Source organism: Papio anubis, chromosome 3 (genome assembly GCF_008728515.1).
Source record: "Papio anubis isolate 15944 chromosome 3, Panubis1.0, whole genome shotgun sequence".
In the NCBI taxonomy this organism is placed as follows: domain Eukaryota; kingdom Metazoa; phylum Chordata; class Mammalia; order Primates; family Cercopithecidae; genus Papio; species Papio anubis.
Window position 1 is genome coordinate 116,838,407 of NC_044978.1, and position 23,896 is coordinate 116,862,302.

General features: G+C 37.1%; 1 protein-coding gene across 6 annotated transcripts in view; it reads right to left on the reverse strand.

The window, feature by feature from the left end:
• Positions 1 to 383: 383 nt before the first annotated feature.
• Positions 384 to 23,896, reverse strand: part of ANKRD17 (ankyrin repeat domain 17) — a 182,729-nt gene continuing 159,216 nt past the window's right edge. For 3 of the 6 annotated variants that reach the window (XM_003898780.3, XM_009206951.2, XM_009206952.4), the window contains 9 exons: positions 23,356 to 23,803; positions 22,400 to 22,555; positions 19,359 to 19,508; positions 16,259 to 17,892; positions 10,462 to 10,659; positions 4,249 to 4,497; positions 2,961 to 3,139; positions 2,546 to 2,710; positions 384 to 1,887 (listed from right to left, as the gene is read on the reverse strand). In XM_003898780.3, coding sequence (XP_003898829.1) covers positions 1,828 to 1,887; positions 2,546 to 2,710; positions 2,961 to 3,139; positions 4,249 to 4,497; positions 10,462 to 10,659; positions 16,259 to 17,892; positions 19,359 to 19,508; positions 22,400 to 22,555; positions 23,356 to 23,803 — 3,239 coding nt within the window. In that variant the 3' untranslated portion in view covers positions 384 to 1,827. The remainder of the gene's footprint in view (positions 1,888 to 2,545; positions 2,711 to 2,960; positions 3,140 to 4,248; positions 4,498 to 10,461; positions 10,660 to 16,258; positions 17,893 to 19,358; positions 19,509 to 22,399; positions 22,556 to 23,355; positions 23,804 to 23,896) is intronic. The other 3 variants (XM_009206954.3, XM_009206953.4, XM_003898779.4) reach the window with 2 other exon arrangements.

Below are 23,896 nucleotides of genomic sequence, written 5' to 3' on the forward strand. Positions count from 1 at the left end.
ATTACATCCCTTTTTTAGTAAAGTGCTATAATTTTATTTCATAGCTATATTTATTTGTAGGCTGTCTTTTAGCTCTCCCTTTAAATTTGGGCATATTAAACATAGGTGGAAAAACAAATTTATATATTTTAAGACCACTTCTTAAACTAAAAGATATGAATGTACTGTTTACAAATTTCTGGATATGTCTGAGAAGTCATCTTTCTACTCTTTACTCAGGCTTTACTCTTTACTCAGACTAAAGAAATCATTTGATTTACTTGACAACCAAGGAACCATATTAATATCATCAACTCTGGGTAATTTATATGAATTTTAGTTAGTGTTTATGCTTTACCAGTGTGAAATTTTATATCTAATAAAAAAAAAGACAAACTGATATATACATTACTTGATTTTTATGCTTACTTTCTTTTACATTTCAACCATATAATTAATTTTTCCATGAGACAGGGTAGGACACATAATCTTCTTGGATACATTACTGTTTATTGTTTCAAGTGGATGGAATATATAAATCCCACTGAGTAGTTTAGTGTGGCCCTGTATCTTATATAAACAGGTTAAATGGAGACTTTATATTGTAATCTGTGTATTTATGTATCTACCATAAATTGTCTTTGTGACAAATGCAAAATTTCTTTTATTACTTGGCTCAAATTAACTGTTGATCCTTTTCACTTATAATATACAAGTGTAAAAAAGCAGGAAGCCTTTAAAATTGAAAAAAGAAATAAGATATTTTCCACTAAATTACTGCAAATTGAAATTTTTATGTTGACTGTTGATGACTGAAAAGCCAATGTTAAGAATCAATATCATCCAATATAAAATAGTACATTGAATTGTTTAATAAACAGAATATTAAGAGCTTGTATATGCTGACTGGGAACAGTGGTGGCTTTTTAAATTCTCAGAAAGTTTAAACATTTTATAATTAGAAGAAACCACTGGTGATGATGAAGATGGTCCATCTCGGTAGCAGCCATTACAGTGAAAATCTTGACAGAACTTTTTCACTATCAGCAAGATAATTTTACTGGTATTAGTGGTAAAGGTAAGGAGAGAAAAAAGAATGACGAGATAAGTGTGTATTAGTTTTAAAAGTGAGAAAAGGTAATAAAACAACATGGAAAAGCCAGAAATTTCTTCTTCTATATGTGCCTTGCTACAAATAAACCAAAAAGAAAGGAAGATGGGTATTTCAAAAGCCAATGTGGGGAAACATCCAATGATAATGCCCATTATTTTACTTTATACTTAAATTACACAAGTAGAAAAGTTATGCTTATTAATAGTTTAATGTATGAAGGAAACATCCAGATTTCTGAATATGAAGGTACATATCTCACATTAATTTAAGTCTACATAAAGTAGAGCCTCTATACTGACATATTGAAATTTACTTTCTGCTTAGCCTTTTCTGTTATGTAAACAATTGTACATTTATTTGCCATTCTAAAACTTCAGGATCAAGTTTACATAATTTTGCTAAATTTCCGTGTTTGCTCAGAAGCAGTTTACAGTACTAAAACCAACCAGCCAAAGAACAGCTTCAACAGAAAGTTATGTCCGAAGGGGAAGAGGGAAAGAAAAAAAGAAAAATGATAAGAAAAATGCTAACTAAGGTAAAACGGATGATGATGGGGAATGGGCAGTCACAAATGTTCACAGAAAATAGGTCAGTTAGTAAGATCTTCTGCAAAAAGCCTACACACTTCAGTCAAGCACATCAGTAGAATGATTTGGGAGCATAATTTTTGTTTTCGGCCACTTGTGATTTCCTCCAAATGAAAAGGAATCTGCAGGCTAACAAGCTGATCCTCATCAGCCAAGCTGGTTCATATGCACACTGTTCATGTGAGGTGCCCAGGGTCCAGTCCACACCTATGAATATAGAGCATGCATTTTACAAAATATATATCTAGCATATATTTTATTAAAATAAAACTTTTAAAACCTAAGGAGGTACTCTTCAATTTGCAATATACTAGGAACTAATGGGAAAAAAATGATAAAACCTTTTTTCTATTATTTTCCTACCTCCTATCCCTCAAACAGAATCTGATTTACAACCTTTAAAAAAAAATCATTACCTGAGCATTTACAGATTCACGGTTGTGGAAAAAAAATAAATCAAAGATATTAAACATGCACTAAGCTAAAATATACAACCATTTATGTGAATTCTCAGAGTTATTTATAGCACCTTTAATAAATACCCTCTAGATGGTTCTTTTCACATAACTAGTAAACTTTAACATATAAAATCATATGATAGTCACTTTGCAACTTAAAATCTTTCATTTATTACCTGCTACCCAGTAGAATATACAATACCTTTCATAATTTTAGCCCCAAATCTGCCTTTGGTACCATTTCCCACAGCCCTCTGCTGTACTGCAGCTATATTAAATTTCCTTTAATTTCCTCAACTGCCCATATTCATCAGACTTTCTTGCTATTATGAGTTACCCGAATCCTATTTGTCTTTGCATTTCTTAAGCACAAAATAAATGTTTGTTCACTCAATGATCAGCCTTACCGTTTGAGGGCCATTATTTTCCGTGGAGCTGGAAACCATCTTTATCAGTGAGTTCCAAGAAGGGTCTGCAGCATGAGGGCCATTGAATATGGGTCCTCCAGCACCATCAGGGATAGGTGCTACTGGAGGAATCATTGCATTCCCATACACAGAAAAAGGCATACCCTTAAAAAAGGAAAACACACACATTAACATCCAAGTCATTGTTCATTCTTCCCAATATAATCAATAGCCTTAAAATTGATATTTTAAACTTCACCTCATCCTGGCAATGTGTAACTTATCTAAGAAATCTAAAAATTATTACCCATTATATAATTTATTTTAACATTAGATTATACATATGCCTACTATATTCAAAATATTTTCTCAGAAAATCCTCCCTTAAATAACTAGGACAAAATCAGGACTTTACCCCAACTTTAGGAAAGTCCATGTAGCCTGCAGGAACATGCTGATGGAATGTACCAGAAGGAGTTACAATTCCTGTACTCTCTCGCTCCATTGCCTGATGTTGTGAAAATACTCCTGGGTCAGACATCGGTCTGTGGATCATAGGATTTCCCATCCCAGGGTTACACCAGTCTACTTTGTCTGAGGGCAAACAAAGAGGCAAAACAAAAATAGGTAATATTTAAAATCAAAATAAAATATTTTCTGTTTTTCTAATATTTTCCACATTGAACCGTAAATTATTTCAATATAATAACCTACTTTTATATATTTACAGCAATATTTCTATGATTTGTACGTAGTGACATAATAGCTTAATGAAATAATCTAAAAACTTGGTGTTACAAAACAAAAGAAAAAAACCTAAGTACAACCTAAAGGGACTGAAAGGAAATATTAATATGTCCTTAATATGATGAAAGGAAGAAAAGAACATGCTTGCATTAGGTATTTTCACAAAGCAGTAATAAATAAATGTAATGAGAAAGGTCACATGGGGGACAGAGCTCTTAAACAAGTGATTAAATATTCACAACAACAAAAAAAATAGGAATACAGATCTTTTAGAAATGACTATGATGCTGGGTGTGGTGGTTCATGCCTGTAATGCCAGCACTTTGGGAGGCTGAGGTGGGTGAGTCACTTGAAGTCAGGAGTTTGATACTAGCCTGACCAACATGGTGAAACCCTGTCTCTACTAAAAATACAGGCCAGGTGCAGTGGCTCACGCCTGTAATCCCAGCACTTTGGGAGGCCGAGGCGAGAGGATCATGACGTCAGGAGATCATGACCATCCTGGCTAACATGGTGAAACCCCATCTTTACTAAAAATACAAAACACTTAGGCGGGCGTGGTGGTGGGTGCCTGTAGTCCCAGATACTCGGGAGGCTGAGGCAGAATTGTGTGAACCCAGGAGGTGGAGCTTGCAGTGAGCCGAGATCACGCTGCAGTCCAGTCTGGGCTACAGAGTGAGACTCCGTCTCAAAAAAAAAAAAAAATCAGCCAGGCATGGTGGTGCATGCCTGTAATCCCAGCTACTTGGGAGGCTGAGGCAGGAGAATCACTTGAACCGGGGAGGCGGAAGTTGCAGTGAGCCAAGATCGCCCCATTGCACGCCAGTCTGAGCAACAAGAGTGAAACTCCATCTCAAAAAAAGAAAAAAAAGAAATGACTATGAAAGTTAAATACTGTTTACATTATAGTTAAATGCATAAAGTTAATTTCTAGAGAGCAGGATAGAATATCCTACCTTGATTGCCACCAATCCCTTCAAAGGACCAGATGCCACTATGCCCTACTGATGTAGACAAATTGCTCCCAATAACAGATGGAGCTGACGTTCCAGTTTGCCTGATACGTGCAGAACGTTCAGTCCCAATAGGGACTGGAACTTTCCTGTCCTGAGACACACTGCTGGGCTTTTCTGACCCTAACGGTACTGACGATGGGGCAGGAGATGGTGCACGAACTCCCGAGGATACTGACTGTGCAGAAGAATCTAGAGAAGAGACATTTTGAAATAAAATACAGGTCATCTATAGAACATGTAATTTTATGAAATCAAATCTTAAATTCAGGAGATGTTTTAAATACACTCAGAAAAACAAAATGTAAAAATAATACTTAAATAAAAATTATGCATATTAAAATTTGGCTAAAGTTCCATGACTTCAAGGTAGAATATGATGTCAATGCTGCATGCTGCAAAGTGTTCAACTACAAAGTGTTCAACTACCATTAAACTAAATAATATTCAAATGAATTAACCCTTGACATTAATTACATGTAGCAGTAGAGCAGTAAGACATTTAAATTAAAAAACAAACCAACAACAACAGAATGGAGATGGGTAAGAATCACTGCCTGTAGTGGCAATCTCCAAACTGTATTCCTTGGGAACACTTGCTCTTTGTGTTATGATGAAAAAAACAAAGAGATTCAGCTATCTAATAAATTTGGAAAACCTAGCTTAAGAAAGAGAAATACGTTTCTTTGTTATTTATTCATTATTTATTTATTTATTTATTTTTAGAGACAGAGTCTTGCTCTGTTGTTCAGGCTAGAATGCAGAGGCACCATCATAACTCACTGTAGGCTCAAACTCATGGGCTCAAGCGATCCTCCCACCCCAACCTCCTGAACAGTTGGGACTACTGGCATAAGCCACCACGCCCAATTAAAAAAAAAAAGTTTCTTCAAATTAGAACTTTACAGAACATTATATATGCTGATAAAATACCAATAAAAAGATCATTGCCTAAATCTGTTTTATTTTATCTTGCGAGTACTTCATAGAACACACTTTTGGTAATGAGAATCTTTTTTACTTATGCAAACAAGGTGGATTTCTTAATTTGAGAATATTCATTAGTGATTCAATCTCTATACATTATTGAGAAAAACAAAAATAATCAAAATTATATTTTTTATGAAAAGCTTAAATACTGGCCGGGCGCAGTGGCTCCTGTCTGTAATCACAGCACTTTGGGAGGCCAAGGTGGGCGGATCATGGGATCCCGAGTTCGAGACCAGCCTGGCCAATATGGTGATACCCCATCTCTACTAAAAATACAAAAATTAGCCGGGTGTGGTGGCATGTGCCTGTAGTCCCAGCTACTTGGGAGGCTGAGGCAGAAGAATCACTTGAACCCGGGAGGTGGAAGATGCAGTGAGCTGAGAGCGTGTCACTGCACTTCAGCCTGGGTGACAGAGCAAGACTCTGTCTCAAAAAAAAAAAAAAAAAGGTTAAATATTAAAGCACATTTAAATTAAAATGGTATAAATAATAAAGGAGTCTGAAGCTTAAAAAATCAAGACTGTTACCTGCAGATTCAACAGAACTGCAGTTGAATTCCAAATAAGCCTATTATGTAAGATAAAAGAGAAAGACCTATAGCATTCCTGTTGACAATAAAATCACTCCAGAAAAAAAGCTATAACCTAAAATTCAAAAATGAACTAAAAGAAAGAAAATGAGATGAAGGAACAGCTTAATTCAGAATTAGTAAAACGGAAACAATATGACAAAACTCAGGAAAGTGTTAGAAGTAAAAGAATATTTCAGCTAAATAGCAAAGAAAACCACAAATTCTGCAATTATACATGCACTAGAAAACAGACAAAAACTACAAGGAATACACAGACTTGTAAACACAAAGATAAATAACAAAAGCTTGTTTTTTAAAAAACTACATATTGAAAGGCCACACTTAAACCTCTATGAAAAATCAACCCAGAACAACTAACACCAAGACATAGTCAAGGCAGGCAGGCAGGAAGGAAAGAAAGATAAACAAATGAATCCTGCTTTCCCCTAGATTCATCCCTGGGAGCCTACCCTAACCTCTGTGTTCACTCTAGTTTGCCTTTCATTTCCTGTATCCTTCTAGAACCAAAGTAGAGCAAAATAACAACAACTTTCCACATTGTTTTGTTTTTTACGAGATGGTCTCACTATGGTGCCCACACTGGAGTACAATGGCTATTCACAGGCACAATCACAGTGCACTGCAGCCTCAAACTCCTGGCCTCAAGCCATCCTCCCACCTCAGCCTCCTACACATTCTATTTTAATAAACAGAATTAGTAGGCTTGCCTGCTGACCTGCGCCATTTAAGAAGTTTACTCTCTGCACAGATTCTGCCACCCTTCTAGTCATAGTTTTTATCAGATGACTCTGTTTTCTGCTCCCTCTCTGCACAACTATTGGATTAAGGATAGGCACCCATCCAAGAATGATCCATTTTAGGCAAGTCAGTAACATGACCGAAATGGCCTGACTTGAACATATAAGCTGAGCCAATCACATTCCTCATCAAAGAATGGGGAATTAAAGGGTTAACTGGTTTAATTAATTATGAAGTTGACCCACTGATGTGCATATACAAGATAAGATTATGAAGAAGTATAGGTGTAAGGAGAGCAGAATGCAAGAAACTGACAAGAAACAGACCATGAGTGAGAGACCACAAATCCTCTGAGAGAGAGAGAGAATAGCTATCCCTAAGTCCTGGACGGTTTGGAAAATGGTTCTGTATAGCCTTATATAAACATCACTTTCCCTGAAATTCCCGGGATGGGCCTATATTCTTTTCCATGAAAAGAACCTAACTAAAATAATTTTCACATCTGTAATTACTATAATTACTTCAATTAGACAAAAAAGCAAAATTTAATTCAGAGCCATGTTATTTAAAAACATCAGCTTATATATTAGAGAAATAGGTTTCAGAGGATGCGGCAGATCTAGGTTTTGTGGGGCCTTAAGCTTACACGATTTTGGGAATCTTTTTTAGAAGAATGCAAAATTGCAAATAAAAAAATCACGTACAGCACTTGGAAGTAGCCCATAAAATGAGGTGGCCTAAGGATTTAAGTTTCATTGACATCGTGGTAAATTCACCACAGTTTAGAAATGATAACAGAGTCCTGAGTTAAACTTGAAAGAGCAATGTGATTTACAAATTCAAAAAGTGGGGCCACTGGGTGTGGTGGCCTACCCCTGTAATCCCAACACTTTGGGAGGCCCAGGAGGGCAGATCACTTGAGGCGAGGAGTTTGAGATCAGCCTGGGCAACACGGTAAAACCCCATCTCTACAAAAAAAAATTAAAAAATTAGCCAAGCATGGTGGTGCACACCTGTAGTCCCAGCTACTCGAGAAGCTGAGGCAGGAAGATTGCTTGAGCCTAGGAGGTGGAGGTTACAGTGAGCCAAGATTGTGCCACTGCATTCCAGCCTGGGCAACAGAGAGATACCTTGTCTTAAAAAAAAAAAAAAATGGCGGGCCAAGGTGGTGGCTCACATCTGTAATCTCAGCATCTCTGCATTTTGGGAGGCAAAAGTGGGAGGATCTCTGGAGACCAGGAGTTCAAGACCAGTCTGGGCAACATGGTAAGACCTCATCTTACAAAAAATAAAAACATAAAAATAAAATAAAAACATTAGCTGGGTGCTATGGTAAGTGCCCGTAGTCCCAGCTACTTGAGAGGCTGAGGCGAGAGGACTCCTTGAGCCTAGGAGTTTGATTGAGGCTGCAGTGAGCTACGGTCACACACTGCTGCATTCCAGCCTGGGTGACAGAGAGAGACTTCGTGAGAAGAGGAGGAGAGGAGAGAGGAGAGAACAAAAAGTGCTTCTACAGTAAAATTACATGAAAAGAAAAGAAAGGAGAAGAACAAAAAGTGCAGGAGAAGAACAAAAAGTGCTCCTACAGTAAAATTACACTGCACATTTCTCACAGTTTAGTTCAGTGTTTATTAAACATACCCTGAATTTAATCAGGAAGAAATAGTAGGAAATAAAAATAAAAGTCATTCTAGCAAACAACTAGCCTGTAGTCTTCATAAAATGAATCTTTCTTTGAAAGTTAAAGAAAGGCTCAGAGAATAGTTCTAGATTATTTGAGACTAAAGAAATATGGGAATTAAATGTAACTTGCAATCCTAATTGGAATCTTGGATGATAGAAAATAATAAAGTTATTGAGATAACTGATGAAATGTAAATATGGACCATATATTAGATAATAATATTATAAAATGTAAAGTTTGCTGAATTTAAACACTGCATCATAGTTGTCGAAGGGAACATTCTTATATTTAGGAAACTAAGTTATTTAAGGGCAAAAGGGCTTGACGTCTACAACTAACTCTAAAATAGTTCAGGAATAAAGTAATATTACACACAGAGGAATATATGAGGAGGAAAGGAAGTAATGTAGTTTAATTGGTGAATCTGGGAAAAATATACAAGGGATCCTTGTGGTATTCTTGAAAGTTTAAAATTATTAATTACAAAATCTGAGAGACATAACCAAATGCAATATGTGAGCCTTGAGTGGTGGTTCCTGGTTCAAGAAAGAAACATCTATAAAAAATGTTTTGGAATAATTGAAGATATCTGAATATGCACTGATTAATTCTTACTGAATTCATATTAACCTATTAGGTATTTGATAATGGTATTATGGTTGCATAAGAAAATATCCTTATTCTCAAGTGATGCATGTTTTTAGGTCTGAAGTGTCTTATCTGCACCTTATTTACAAATGGTTCAGCAAAACAGCAGAGAGAGAAAATAAATATAACAAAATAATTGGGAAATTTAGGTGAAGGAAATATGGATATTCCTTGTACTATTTTTTACACCTTTTCAAAATGGAGTCTTATTATAATTTCCTTAAGAGATGAGCAATTTCACATCTTTACCTCAAAAACAAACATATCCAACCTTACTACAGAATTCTCTTAATTTGAGTTGAATTCCCTCTAGCTGACTGATCTTCATTAGTTTGAAAATCTAGGCGCGGTAGTACACGCCTGTAATGCCAGCACTTTGGGAGGCTGAGGTGGGCAGATCACGAGGTCAGGAGTTCAAGACCAGTCTGGCCAACATAGTGAAACCCCGTCTCTACTAAAAATACAAAAATTAGCCAGGTGTGGTAGCACACGCCTGTAGTCCCATTTACTTGGGAGGCTGAGGCGAGAGAATCACTTGAGCCATTGTACTCCAGCCTGGGTGACAGAGCGAGACTCCATCTCAAATTAAAAAAAAAAAAAAAAAAAAGAAAATCTAATCCCTGCTTCAAAAGTCTGCCTGTAGTTAAAAAACACATGTGATAATGTGAAATCAGTTGTGTTGTTAATGCAGATGAGATTGAGATTGTTTTTCTCTTTTTTTTGAGACGGAGTCTTGCTCTGTTGCTCAGGCTGGAGTGCAGTGGCATGATCTTGGCTCATTGCAACCTCCGCTTCCTGGGTTCAAGTGATTCTCCTGCCTCAGCCTCCCAAGTAGCTGGGATCACAGGTACACACCACAATGCCTGGCTAATTTTTGTATTTTTAGTAGAGGCTGGGTTTTGCCATGCAGGCCAAGCTGGTCTCAAACTCCTGACCTCAGGTGATCCACCCGCCTCGGCCTACCAAAGTGCTAGGATTACAGGTGTATGCCACTGTGCCCAGCCTAGATGAGATTTAAAGGTGGAATAAAAGGATATAATTTTCACTTAAGGGTAGAAATCTTTCTCTTTGGTAGCTGTATTCTCAAAACCAAAAGTAAACATAAATTAATAAGAGGTACAAGGATTAATTTTTTTCCCTCAGAAAATGATCCCTCAGGACAGGTGTGGTGGTTCACACCTGTAATTCCAGCATTTTGGAAGGCAGAAGGATTGCTTCAGCCCAAAAGTTTGATGAAACCAGCCAGGGCAACACAGTGAGGCCCTGTCTCTAATAAACATGAAAAATAATAAAAATCCCTCTTAGAACAACTTCAGTATTTTAAGTTTGATAGAACCTAGGTTGATTCCAATCATTTAAATACCTAGAAATTTTTTTGAAATTCCAGACTTCCAAGAGTACAAATTACATTTTTATGGTATTAAAATTATGATGAAGTTTGAAACCTGCTGTTTTTAAGAAAACATATGCAGATTCTTATGGAATTACGGTGTATAAAACTTACCATTTGATGCTGATGAACACGGAGTCAACAAACTAAGTGGGGAAAAATGTTGTCTGTTAAAGTTAGCAGCTGCGGGTGCTCCTCCAAGGGGTGCCCCAGGTCCGTACATCTGACCTCCTGAAAGGTTTGAAGCAAAGTTTCCCAAATGTGTTGAAGAAGGTGTTACAGAACCATATGGCGGGTCCATATTGACAATACCTATAATGTAGAAGGTCATCATAATTTATAATAGTTACCCCTGCAAGAAATAGACACACCTTAAAATTCTAAAAGGCCCTAAATACATTCAAAACTATTTTAGATAATTAAAAAAATACACCTGTAATCCCAGCACTTGGGAGGCCAAGGTAGGAGGACTGCTTAAGGCCAGGTGTTCAAGACTGGTCTGGGCAACATGTCAATCAAAACATCACCTCAAAAAAAAAAAAAAAAAAAAAAAAAAGTTCCCGGCTGGTTGTGGTGGTTCATGCCTGTAATCTCAACACTTTGGGAGGCCAAAGTGAGAGGACTGTTTGAGCCCAGAGTTCAAGACCAGGATGCGCAACATTATGAGACTGTCTGTACAAAAAATTAAAAAAAAAAAAATTAGCCAAGTTTGGTGGTGCATGTTTGTAGTTCCAGTTACTTGGGAGGCTGAGGTGGGAGGATTGCTTGAGCCCAGGAGGTTAAGGCTGCAATGAGCTGTGATGGTGCCACTGCATGCCAGCCTGAGTGACAGAGTGAGACCCTGTCTCACACACACAAAAAACTAAAACTATGTAGATAATTATAAAATAAACAATGATCACATTATACTCTAAAATTCAAATTATAATTTACTGGGAACAAATTTAATTCTTGATTGTAGTACTTTCAGCACTAGTGGGCATTAATGTTTTAGTTAAAAAGGATCAATTAGTTTTCCTTTACATGGGCTTTTTGTCAAAGTGGACTTTTGTTGCCTTTATGGATCGCAAAATTAATGCAAACTTATTTTAAAAACCCGAAACCAAAAACCATATATTAAACAGAAAGTGAAACTTCCAGATGTTCCTATTTCAAAAATGAATGTATGTGTATTTGTGAGAGAGAAAAAGAGGAGCAAGAATAAATGTTTATCTTTAGGGATCTTTAGATAACTTTTTTAAAAAAAATGTTTATTTTTAGGGATAAAGATAAAACATTTACTCTTCCTCCTCTTTTTCTCTCTTACAGATACACATTTGTTTTTGAAATATGTTTATTAAAAAAGTATTACAAATGTTTACACACTAAACTATTTACACAAGTAACCTACCTGATTTTAGTCTAATGGGTTAAAACTACAGAAAAAAAGAAAGAAAATAATTGTCAATGATTTTTTTTTTTTTTTTTTTTAAACTTAGGAGACAGCTTTCTCTGTTGCTCAGGGTGGAATGCAGTGGCGTGATCATAGCTCACAGTAGCCTCAAACTCTTGGGCTCAAGCAACCCTCTTGCCTCAGCCTCCTATCTGGGACTACAGGTGTGTGTCATTACACCTAGCTGTATTTTTGTTTTACCTTTTATTAGCTTTTATAGAATACATGTCAATATTGGATTTTATGCTTGAACTTGGGAGGCAGAGGTTGCAATGAGCCTAGATTGTGCCACTGCACTCCAGCCTGGGCGTGAGAGTGAGACTCCATCTCAATAAATAAATAAATAAATAAATAAATAAATAAAAAAATAAAAATATATATTATATATATTATATATATATATAAAATATATATATGATTTTAAATAGGTTTAAGGACCAAAGAGTTGTATAAAACTACAGGGCAAAAACGATAGGTTTAAGGACCAAAGAGTTGTATAAAACTACAGAGCAAAAACGGGCTGTAGATACAATTCTACAATGAAGAGAGCTGATAATTATTACATATTAACCACATGGCCATGCTTTCCACAGCCAATACTGGAACAATTTGTCATTTTTTCTTTGTTTTAAGGAGACAGGAGATTGCTCTGTTGCCCTTGGCTCCCCACAGCCTCCATCTACTGGGCTCAAGTGATCCTCCTGCCTCAGCCTCCCAAGTAGCTGGGATTACAGGTACATGCCACCACACTCAGCTTTTTAATTTATTTTTGTTGAGACAAGGTCTCACTATGCTGCCCAGGCTGGTCTTAAACTTCTGGCCTCAAATGAGCCTCTTGCCTCAGTCTCCCAAAGTGTTGGGATTACAAATGTGAGCCACCATATCTAGCTAATCTGTCATTGATAAAATGCAGTGTGAGGTTCATATAGGTGACCCCATCACCTATATGATGCTCCTTGCTGAAATGTTCGATCTGAATCTAATCACAGATTGACATAATCACTGAATTAAACTTGCCAAAGAAGTCAATGTCAAGAATTGCAGAGGAAGGCAGTAGAATGCTTTAGATGGAGAGAGACCAAAGACACATAACAGCCAAAAGTAATGTGTGAATCTTGACTAAGTCTTGGATCAAATGGCAAGGAAAAGAGACACACGCAGGCAGAAATAATATATTTGGAAAAATGGCATTTTATGTTCGGTGTTATCAAATTCATTCTCATTTTATTGGGTGTAGTAATAGTGGCAGAGCTGTGAAGGCAAACATTGTGAAGACACATATCAAAGTATTTAGGGGTAAAGTATCATGTTTGAAAGTTATCTTCTCATGATTTGACAAAAGATGGAGAGGAAAAGAAAATAGAGATAGGATAGAAAAGGGGAAAACAAGGAAAGGAGGATGAAGAAGGGGAGAGATAGGTAAGACAAGACAAGAGAGGGGGTAGAAAGAAAAGGAAGCAGCAAAAGAGAGGAAAAAAAGAGGAGGGAGGAAGGAAAAGGGGAGAGGGAGGGATGGGGGAGTGAGGGAGACAGTTGGAAAAGATGTTAACAAGCGGAGAATATATTAATAAATGTGGAAATACTATGCTGTTTATTCTGTCCTTACATCCTTATGTGACGTAAAAAACTTTTCAAAATACAAACTATAAAAACAGATCTGAGTCTAAAATACAAATGATCAAATTATTTACATAAGAAAAGTTAAACAAAGCAAGAAAAATGTGGAACACAAAATGAATTAGGAAGAAGAGAGAAGTGAAAATTAGGATCTGAAAGAGGTTTAGGAGAAAATCAAAGGACATACTTCATATGTAATAAAAGGAGTATCTTTAACTCAAAATGACCTGAATTAGGTAATTGACTTGTAAGTTAAACTTCAATGCTAATTTTGGCTCTAATCAACTATATACTCCCCAAAAACCTCACCTTTCTTACAGAGGTCTTTCTTCTATACCTTTTCAAACAATAGGAATTTTTTTGTTCTCTAAATCTCAATTTTAACCTTTCTGAACTCCACATCTAGATTTTTGGAAAGGTAAAGTATTAAATTCCAATTACTATAAAAATCAAACTTGGCCGGGCGCGGTGGCTCAAGCCTGTAATCCCAGCACTTTGGGAGGCCGAGACGGGCGGATCATGAGGGCAGGAGTTCGAGACCATCCTGGCTAACACAGTGAAACCCCGTCTCTACTAAAAAATACAGAAAACTAGCCGGGCGAGGTGGCGGGCGCCTGTAGTCCCAGCTACTCGGGAGGCTGAGGCAGGAGAATGGCGGCGTGAACCCGGGAGGCGGAGCTTGCAGTGAGCTGAGATCCGGCCACTGCACTCCAGCCTGGGCGACAGAGCGAGACTCTGTCTCAAAAAAAAAAAAAAAAAAAAAAAATCAAACTTAAAAGCATTTCCTATGCACTGGCATACAATGATCTAAAATCTAATCATATTGATTCTATTGTTTTAATATAAAAGAAATTAATTTTCATAGTACACATAAATATTTCAGTTGACTTCCAGCAAAGAAATATTTACTGACCATGTTTATTAAATTTTATTTACATGTTACAGAAATAGGTAAAAATAACATTGAGTTCCCATTAAACTTGGAAATTTTTGTCCCAGAATGTCGTATTTCCAATAACACAGATAAGGGGTTGGCAACCAAGAGCCAAATACCAAATATTTTAGGCTTTGCAGGTCACATGGTCTCTGTCCCCACTACTCAATTCTGTCATTGTAGCATAAAAGTATCCTTATACAATATGCAAATGAATGGGCATTGCTGTGTTTCAGGAAAGCTTTCTCTACAAACACTGAAATTAAAATTTCATATTTTATGTTGCATGTTTAGTCTTTTTAATTTCTTTTTTTTTGAGACAGGGTCTCCACCCAGGCTGGAGTGCAGAGGTGCGATCTCAGCTCACTGTAACCTCTGCCTCTAGGGCTCAAGTCATCCTTCCACCTCAGCCCCCCAAGTAGCTGGGACTACAGGTGTGCACCACCATGCCCAGCTAATTTTTGTATTTTGTAGAGATGGGGTCTCCCCTTAAGCCCAGGCTGGTCTGGAACTCCTGGGCTTAAGCAATCGACCCACCTCAGCCTCCCAAAGTGCTGGGATTACAGGTGCAAGCTACCGTGCCAAGCCTACTCTTAAAAAAATTTTTTTTTTAAACATTTAAGAAATGTAAAAACAGGCAACAGGCCAAATTTGGCACATAGACTATAGTGTGTCCATCTCTTACATGGACTGTCTTTAATTACTTGAAATGCTTATATTAAAACCCAATATTATTGCTTTAAATGGAAACTGGCATCCTGGATTAGATCCTATAATAGAAAAAGGATATTACTTGAAAAACTTGTGAAATCTGCCTAAAATCTGTAATTTAGTTAGTAGTACTATAACAATACTAACTTTTTTAGTTTGGAAATGTATTATGGTTATATGTAAGATGGTCACATGAAGGGAAGCTGAGGAATTATAAAACTCTTCTACAAATCTAAAAATATTTCAAAGTAAAAAGTTTTTTTAAAAAAAGCAATAGCTTACAATCAGGAGATCTTTATATTTTCTACATATATCAGTGTTGTCCCAATAGAAATTTCGATAATAGAAATGTTCTAGATCTTTGCTGTCCAATATGGTAGCTACTAGCCACAAGTGTTTTTTAAGCGGTTGAAATATGGGTAGCCTAAGAAGCTAACTTTTTATTTTTAAAATTTTCATTAATTTAAATTTTAAAAGTACACATGGTTATTGGCTACCATATGAGACTGTGTAGCTCTATTTAAAAAATTATTTTAGAAACAAAAAAGATAATGCGAAATAAAACCCAATTTTTAAAATCTGTTATTTTGTATTTGTAATAAACGCAAACTTTTGGTGACAGTACTTTATTAAATTAAAACATAAGAGACTTCCGAGAGAGAAAAACACACCTAGGCCAGGTGCTGTGGCTCACGCCTGTAATCCCAGCATTTTGGGAGGCTGAGGTGGGTGGATCACCCGAGGTTGGGAGTGTGAGACCAGCTTGGCCAACATGGTGAAACCCCATCTCCAGTAAAAATACAAAAATTAGCCAGGCGTGGTGGTGCATGTCTGTAATCCCAGCTACTCGGGAGGCTGCAGCAGGAGAATCACCTGAATCTGGGAGGCAGAGGTTGCGAGGAGCTGAGATCACGCCACTGCACTCCGGCCTGGGTGACAGAGTGAGACTCTGTCTCAAAAACAAACAAACAAAAAACCCGCTGCCTGATCAGAAGGCTTATTTATGGAAAATTAAATAAAAACCTATTGCAGCTTTTTAAAAGATTTTTAAAAATAACACCATACTAAACACAAACAACAGCATCTGAGTCAATTAAAGCCAACAATCTTTGTCTATATCGCCCAGTCAGAGAGTAAAAACATTAGAAAATGACCAAGAATTTTCACATCGCTTGTGCACATGAACAGCTGCAGAATATCAGAAAATATAAACTCACCTGAGGGACTTGGAGCAGGTCTCTGTAATGGTGGTCTAAAACCTGGAGCTTTGGAAGTATCAGACTGATGTAAAGGATCTGAATTTGGCAAATATGAGGATTTTCCTGATAGCATAGATTCTGGTGTTGACTGAGATGAAACAACAGATCCTCCCCAGAAGGCATGAGCAGAAGTAGGGCTGTTTTCAAACAATGTGCTAAAGGGCCCAAATGGTAAGGGGGCACTGAAATTGGGAGCAATAGGCTTATTTGCTGGATGTACTGAATTCTGACAAGCACTTTGTGTACTTAAGGTCGAAGGTAGCTGGACAGAAGAGGGAACACTGTGAGGTCTTTTAATGTGATTGACACTGAGGACTGCAACAGATGAATTTTGCACTGAAGCTGAATTCTTGTGAGGGGCAGTTGTGCCATGAGGGGGTGGTCTAATAGCGGGGGTTTCCATTTTAGGAGTAGGCTGCGGGCATCCCATTTGTGTCTGAGGCATAGGGTAAGTCACTGGGGCAGTAGAAGGCACCGCCACTGGAGCAGAACTTGTTGCTAAAGGGGGAACAGTCATTCTAACTTCCGGGGGAGGAACCTGAGACTGCTGAAGAGGTGGTCTTGGTTCCTGAGAAACAGATCCCGGAGGTTGCTGCTGATTAGAATGAGCTGATGAACTCCCAGAAGAACTGCTGCTGTTTGGAGGTCTAGTGTTTGTTGTTTCTACTACTGGTGGACTACCTGCTTCCTGTTCGGAGGAAGATGCCACTTTATTTGGAGATGCTGATCCACAATCCAAAGGGCTGTTTCTAGAAACCCCTCCTGGCTGGGCTGGTGGTGATGGGGAAGATGGGGATGATACTGGATAGTGTTCTTTGGCAGTAGGCATAGGATATGTGGCATTTGTGGGTGCAGTGCTGTTGTTGCTTGCCGTGGTTGTGACTGTTGTTGTGGTGGCATTGGATGTCTTCACAACTGTGACAAAAAGCTGCCTTCGGACAGAAGGTGAACTTGGACTGCCATTTGTAGATGTACCAGGCACCGTTGAAGCTGATGAACTGGTTGTAGTTGTTGGGCTTGAAGTTAAAGAACCTGCTGAATTCACCTGAGAACCACTGCTATTCTGATTGCTATGGCGAGGCACCATGTGAGGCTTAGGCGAGTTAGTAGCTCTGGCAGGGCTCAAAGGCCTGACAGGAAAAGGACCCCAAGTGGATTGAGCTGGTGGAAAAGTACCTCCAAAGTGGGTCATGGGCAACCTTGGTGGACGGATCTGCTGGAAAGTCTGAGCAGCAAGCAAAGCATGTGCAAACTGTGGAGGAGGATATGCTAATGGAAGAGAAACTGGAAAACCAGGCCTCACATTATTCACTGGGTTCTTAATGGTTTTGTGAGTGGATGCAGAAGAAATTGCAGGCACAGTGAGTGCTGTGGCAGTTTGAGATGTTGATGACAGAGCTACAGTTGTCATTTTAATTCCCATTAAGGAAGTGTTAGCAGCGGTGGTGGTAGGTGCTGATGACCCTATTTTGGAATTTGCTGAGGAGCTTTTCAAACGATTCTTTGGAATAAGTTCATCAATTTCTTTGTCTGGATCCTTGATCAAAGCATTAATCAATTGAGTTGCTTGTCTTGTCGATTCAGTGCCACCCCTATAAATTGAGAAAAAAAATTAAGTAGAATTGTCCCTCCTTTTGAGTATGTAAAGCGTTTTTAATATGTACGTATGTACACGAACACACACACAGTTTTGTGTGTACATACATACACACATACAAAGGACAGATAACAAAAGCTGGGCAGCCATTTTCTTATCATTCTTGAGGCATTCTACAAACAAAGCGATAAACTGTCCTGAATTACTACTTTTATTTTTCAGAGGAATAGTAAATGACTTATTTTTCAAAAATACATTTCACTATTGTTTCCTTAGACTAAGGAACCATTTTCCTACTGTAAAATACACTACGGTTAGAAAAACCACTGCACATAAAAGCCTATGTAATCCACAGTGTTACTGAAACATTTAATACTAAAAATATTGAAACAGTTAATCAACACTAAAAATAATACAAGTAAACAAGGAAAATAATAAAACCGAGTAAGAAAACAGTATTTTATATTAAATCTTGGTATCTGGGATGGCTCCATCTACTAAAAATTCATTAGTAGTCTTTCTATTAGTAGGATAATTATTGTAACTCCTCTGGGAAGATGTCTTAAAATGAGGCAGGAATCCTGATAGTGCCAACAATAGCCATATAAAACCTTAGTGCTGGATCTTCAGGAAAATATTTTATATTTATGGAAACACAAGGGAGAAATTACCAATAAAGGGTATCTAGTTCCCTCTTTTCTAGATAAGATGGGCTGTGGCTACCCGACTACCCAGGGAAAAACCAGTCAGAAGGAGAGGACAATGAATACAATTGAGATGGCTACTTGCTTTCTTATTTTTGAGGTATGATGTAATTATTAGCCCTTCCGTATAATGCAAAGGGGCATCTGCCTCACACAAACAAACTTATATCTGCCATCTAAAAAATATAAAACTCTTTTTCAAAGGAACTTGAATTTACTTTAAAGTAATTAAATATAGCTTCCTACATTCTTATGATTTCTTAGAACATCATTTTTATTTTAAGAATGTTCAGGCACAGACATACTCGATGGGTTATTCAAGATAAGTTGTATTTTCACTTCAGATTCAAATCTGAACTTAAATTCCAAAGACACAATCTCAGAGTTACAAATCTCAAAGGTTATTTGAGAAAGACAAAAACCCACTGCTTAAAATGTTAGAAACGTCCTCCCTGAAAGTCTCAGAACAAATTTTTAAGAATGTCATATAAACAGTTTATGTACAGAAATTATTTATTTAAACCTTTGCTACACATGCATACAAAATTCCTATAAAAGTCTCTAAAACACTTCACAAAAGTGTATTAACTAGGAAAAAAGAAAACTATAAAGTTTATCTTCTCAAACACTAATAACATTCCCATTTTAAAAAGTATACTATGTAACACAAAGTTCCACTGAAAATTCATATGGCTATATTTCATTAAGCTACAGTACAATAAAATAAAGGAAGAAAATGTAAGAGACAAAGTTTTGCCTTATAGTGATTATCCGGTCTCCAGTCTTGTCTTTCTGTTTATCGATATCTATGTGTGCACCAGTAAACTCCCGAATAGCGTTGATATTACAGCCTCCTCTTCCAATCACTCTGGATATCACAGTTGATGGAACAGATACTTTCTTTGATCTGTTTAAAAGTTGTATATATAAATTAAGATTAATCATTAACAATAGTTATTGTAATTTTAAAAAGGGGAAAGAGTATTACTAAAATGTTTTTCTATAAATACAGAATATTGTTGAATAAGCCTCATCTATTCTAGATGAACAGAGAAAAGGCAATCAGGAGCAACAGACATGTAAGCTTTATTATAGCTTCTCATCTCATTATCAAAGATTGTTTGCTTTGTTGATCATCATTCTTGACTTGTATCTGTTAAGCATGTACTATGTAGACACGTGCTGTGCTAATGCAAATACTAATGGTAAATAAGACAGACATGGATTTCTGCCCACATATATAGACTATGTACACACTAATTACAAAAACACCACCATGTCATGTGTTGCAATAGTGTGTACACACACACGCACACACGTATAATATATATACACATATATAGATATATATGTAGATATCTATATGTGTGTGTATATATTATATATGTATGTGTATATATATGATGGTTGGGTATCTAATCTAGCCTCAAGAGTCAAGAAAGACTTCTTGTGGGCCCCTTTGGTGCTTTACTCATATGCTTTTTTTTAGTCTCTAATACATATAACTCAAAGAGTGATATTAAAAATTCATGACCGGGCATGGTGGCTCATGCCTGTAAATCCCAGCACTTTGGGAGGCTGAGGCAGGCGGATCACTTGATGTTAGGAGTTCGAGACCAGACTGGCCAACATAGTGAAATCCCGTCTCTACTGAAAAAAATACAAAAATTAGCCAGGCATGGTGGTGTGCGCCTGTAATCTCAGCTACTTAGGAGGCTGAAGCGGGAGAATCACTTGAACCCAGGAGGTGAAGGTTGCCGTGGACTGAGATTGCACCACTGCACTTCATCCTGGGCGACAGAGCAAGGCTCCTTCTCAGGAAAAAAGAAAAAAAAAATTCATTACTTCCCTGTATTCTTCTAGCAGCATTAAAATGACTATCCACAAATATGAAAACTTTCTAAAAATCTTTAATAATGTCCGGAAAAAGAAAATCCTACTAGAATTTAAAAAGCAAAATCTGAGGCTGGGCACGGTGGCTCACACCTGTAATCCCAGCACTTTGGGAGGCCAAGGCGGGTGGTTCACCTGAGGTCAGGAGTTCAAGACTAGCTTGGCCAACATGGTGAAACCTCATCTCTACTAAAAATACAAAAAATTAGCCAAGCATGGTGGCATGCACCTGTAATCCCAGCAACTCAGGAGGCTGAGGCAGGAAAATCATTTGAATCTGGGAGGCAGAGGTTGCAGCGAGCTGAGATCATGCCATTGCATTCTAGCCTGGGCAACAGGAGTCAAACTCCAACTCAAAAAAAAAAAAAAAAAAAAAAAAAAAAAGCAATATCCATCTAATACTTGCAAAATTACATTTTAATTTTAAACATTCAGGTCCAGGAAAGGTGGATATCGATTTCCTTTTTTTTTTTTTTTTGATAGAGTCTCGTTCTGTACCCAGGCTGGAATGCAGTAGTATGATCATAGCTCACTGCAGCCTCAAACTCCTGGGCACAAGCAATCCTCCCACCTTCCCCATGTAGCTGAGATTACAAGCACGAACCACTTGCCCAGCTAATTTTTAAATTTTGTTTTTAGCAGAGATGGGGTCTTGCTATGTTGCCCAGCTAGTCTCAAACTCTTGGCGTCAAGTGATCCTCTTGTCTTGGCCTCCCAAAATGCTGGGATTATAAGCATGAGCCACAGGTGTCAGGCCCAAATTCCTGATAAGCTGATTAAAGAATATTTCTAAAAGAAATACAGTATAAAGTTCTCAATAAAGAGAAACAGTCAAGTATAGTTCAAACAAGTAAATTATTTATTGAGAATGGTTAAGTATTAAAAATTGTCATATTTTCTAAAAGGAAGGGCATGATCCCTGTTCTAAGTTACCTGACAATTACTTTTTCCCTAAGGGGCATGATAATCAGCCAGTGATCATCATTTCCAAATTAGTGAAAAACTTATTTGTATAACACAACATTAAATGCATATACAAAAACCTTATTTTTTTGTACAAAAATCTACAAAATCTATACAAAAATCTCTTATTATTGTACAGAGAATATTCTGATGATGTGATTTCAATTAATCCAATAGAGTGTATGTGAAGGAGTGAACGAGAGAATGTGTTTATCGTGTGTGAAAAAAGAGACAGAAATAAACATAGTTATGACGGGGGCAAGATTTGGTCCAAAATACGGAGAGAATAAACCAAAAAACTGTATACTGCACTTAGGGATTAACAGTAGTTACTAAGTTTGGTTCACCATAGCTTTTGTTTCAGACAATCAAAAGTTTAAATTTTTATGAAATTTCTGGAAAGTTCTTTAAAATAAGTTATCAAAGAGTTACAAAGGATCACATTTTTTCCAGATTTCAGGTGTCTTACCTCCTTTTAAGTTTCTGGGATATTGTATTCCTACTCTTGGATACATATTATTTTTAAAATCCCAGGCAAAACAAAATATTTTTATCCTGAAACCCTTAAAATGAAATTATCCTATGATTTAAAGACAACAGTTACTATTATTAGATCAACAATTTAAAATCATTACCCACTCATTCATCAAATATTTACAAGTAGCTTTTATAGTAATTCTTTGTATTATATAGGGCTTTGAGATAACAAAGCTGAAAAAGACACAATCTTATACAAATTCCAATACTTTTGAGGGGCCAAATTAACATGTAATTTTTTTTCATCTAAAATATGGCACAGGCTCTTTCTGTTGGTCAAATTTAGCCTTGAACCATCAGTTTGTCTGTAACTTTTAGAAGAGTAGGAAGAATTTAATTACAAGGTAAATAACACTTGACTGTGATATATAGCACATAAAAAGAATGAGAAAAACAATTACTCACCTTCTTACAACTTCTTTCCATCCTTCTTCCCTCTTTTGCCCACGCTTAGGACTTGCTACTGTTAACTTCCCATTTGGAGAGGAAAGGGGAGATGGACCAGATTTTGTACAAGTAGATAGAGAATTACTGGTCCCTTCATTGATAGTTTCTGACAATCTTTAACAGAGAGAGGGAAAGTACATTAAATACGGAACAGATGTAGAATTTTAAAATGATAAAGGTAGTCTACTACACAATTTTTTAAAACTTATTTTTAAATAACAAATGACGACCTTATTTTTCACTTCTCCTCATATTTAGCATATAATATAAAGAGCTTTTTTTTTCTTTTTGAGACAGGTCTCGCTCCGTTACCCAGGCTGGAGCGCAACAGTGCAATCACAGCTCACTGCAGCCTTGAGCTCTCGGGTTCAGGTGATCCTTCTGCCTCAGCCTCCCAAGTAGCTGGGACCACAGGCGCATGCCATCACATCGGCTAATTAAAAAAAAAAAATTATTTGTAGAGACAGGGTCTCCCTATGTTGTCCAGACTGGTGCTGAACTCCTGGGCCCAAGCAATCCTCCCACTGTGGCCTCCCAAAGAGCTATTATTATAAGCATGAGCCATTGTGCCCAGCCTAAAGAGCCAACTTTAAGAAGATACTATCTAGGGTACACATTTAGCAGAGTTGAATCACAGTAATAACCCCTTCAAAACCAGAATCCATACTTTTCATGTGCTAAGTTTAACAACCAAAAAAAAAAAAAAAAGAAATTATATAGTAAAAATAATTTGATGTCTCATTAATACAAAATCTAAGCAAAAGCTTATTCTTCAATTCAATTGAAACTGTACCTTCTTTAGCACAAAGAAAAATCCTATTTTGCAAGCTGTGAATTTACTTTCTTTACCAAAAAATTCAGTAATAAGGTATTTCATGACACTATAAACACTGAAAATAAAAATTGGAACTAACTTTATTGAAGCCTTGCCAGAAACAGATTTTCTCTCTTCCTTTGGAAATGTAACAAGAACCGATGGCTGCTTTTTGCTGCTCACAGTGGTAGTGACCACAGCTGGTGAATGATTGTCACTCTTACGACTGCTGTTGCTGTTACTACTTTCATCGCTGCAGCTGGAAATCCTCATGTTATCACTGTCCCCACTCTCGCTGGTACTGCTGCTCTTGGATTCTCCATTCACCTTCTCTGGCTGACTGTATGAAATTGGTAGTGGATCATCAAATATAATTTGAACGTTTTCTGGAGTAATTTTATTTTTCCTGTTTTTCCTCTTTGAACTGGTTGTAGTTATGGTATTATTTCTTTTACCATGAGAACCTGCCAAAGTTGTCCAGGTTGCAGATATACCTATGGTAGTAGTGGTTGTGGCACTTGGAGGTTCTGTCAAGACTTCAGGCTCATCTGTAAAAGTAGCAATACTGAATTAGCAAGTTCTAAATGTTCCCAGAATGTATTTAGCTATAAGCACTTGAAGAAAAGAAAAACTCAGGAGAG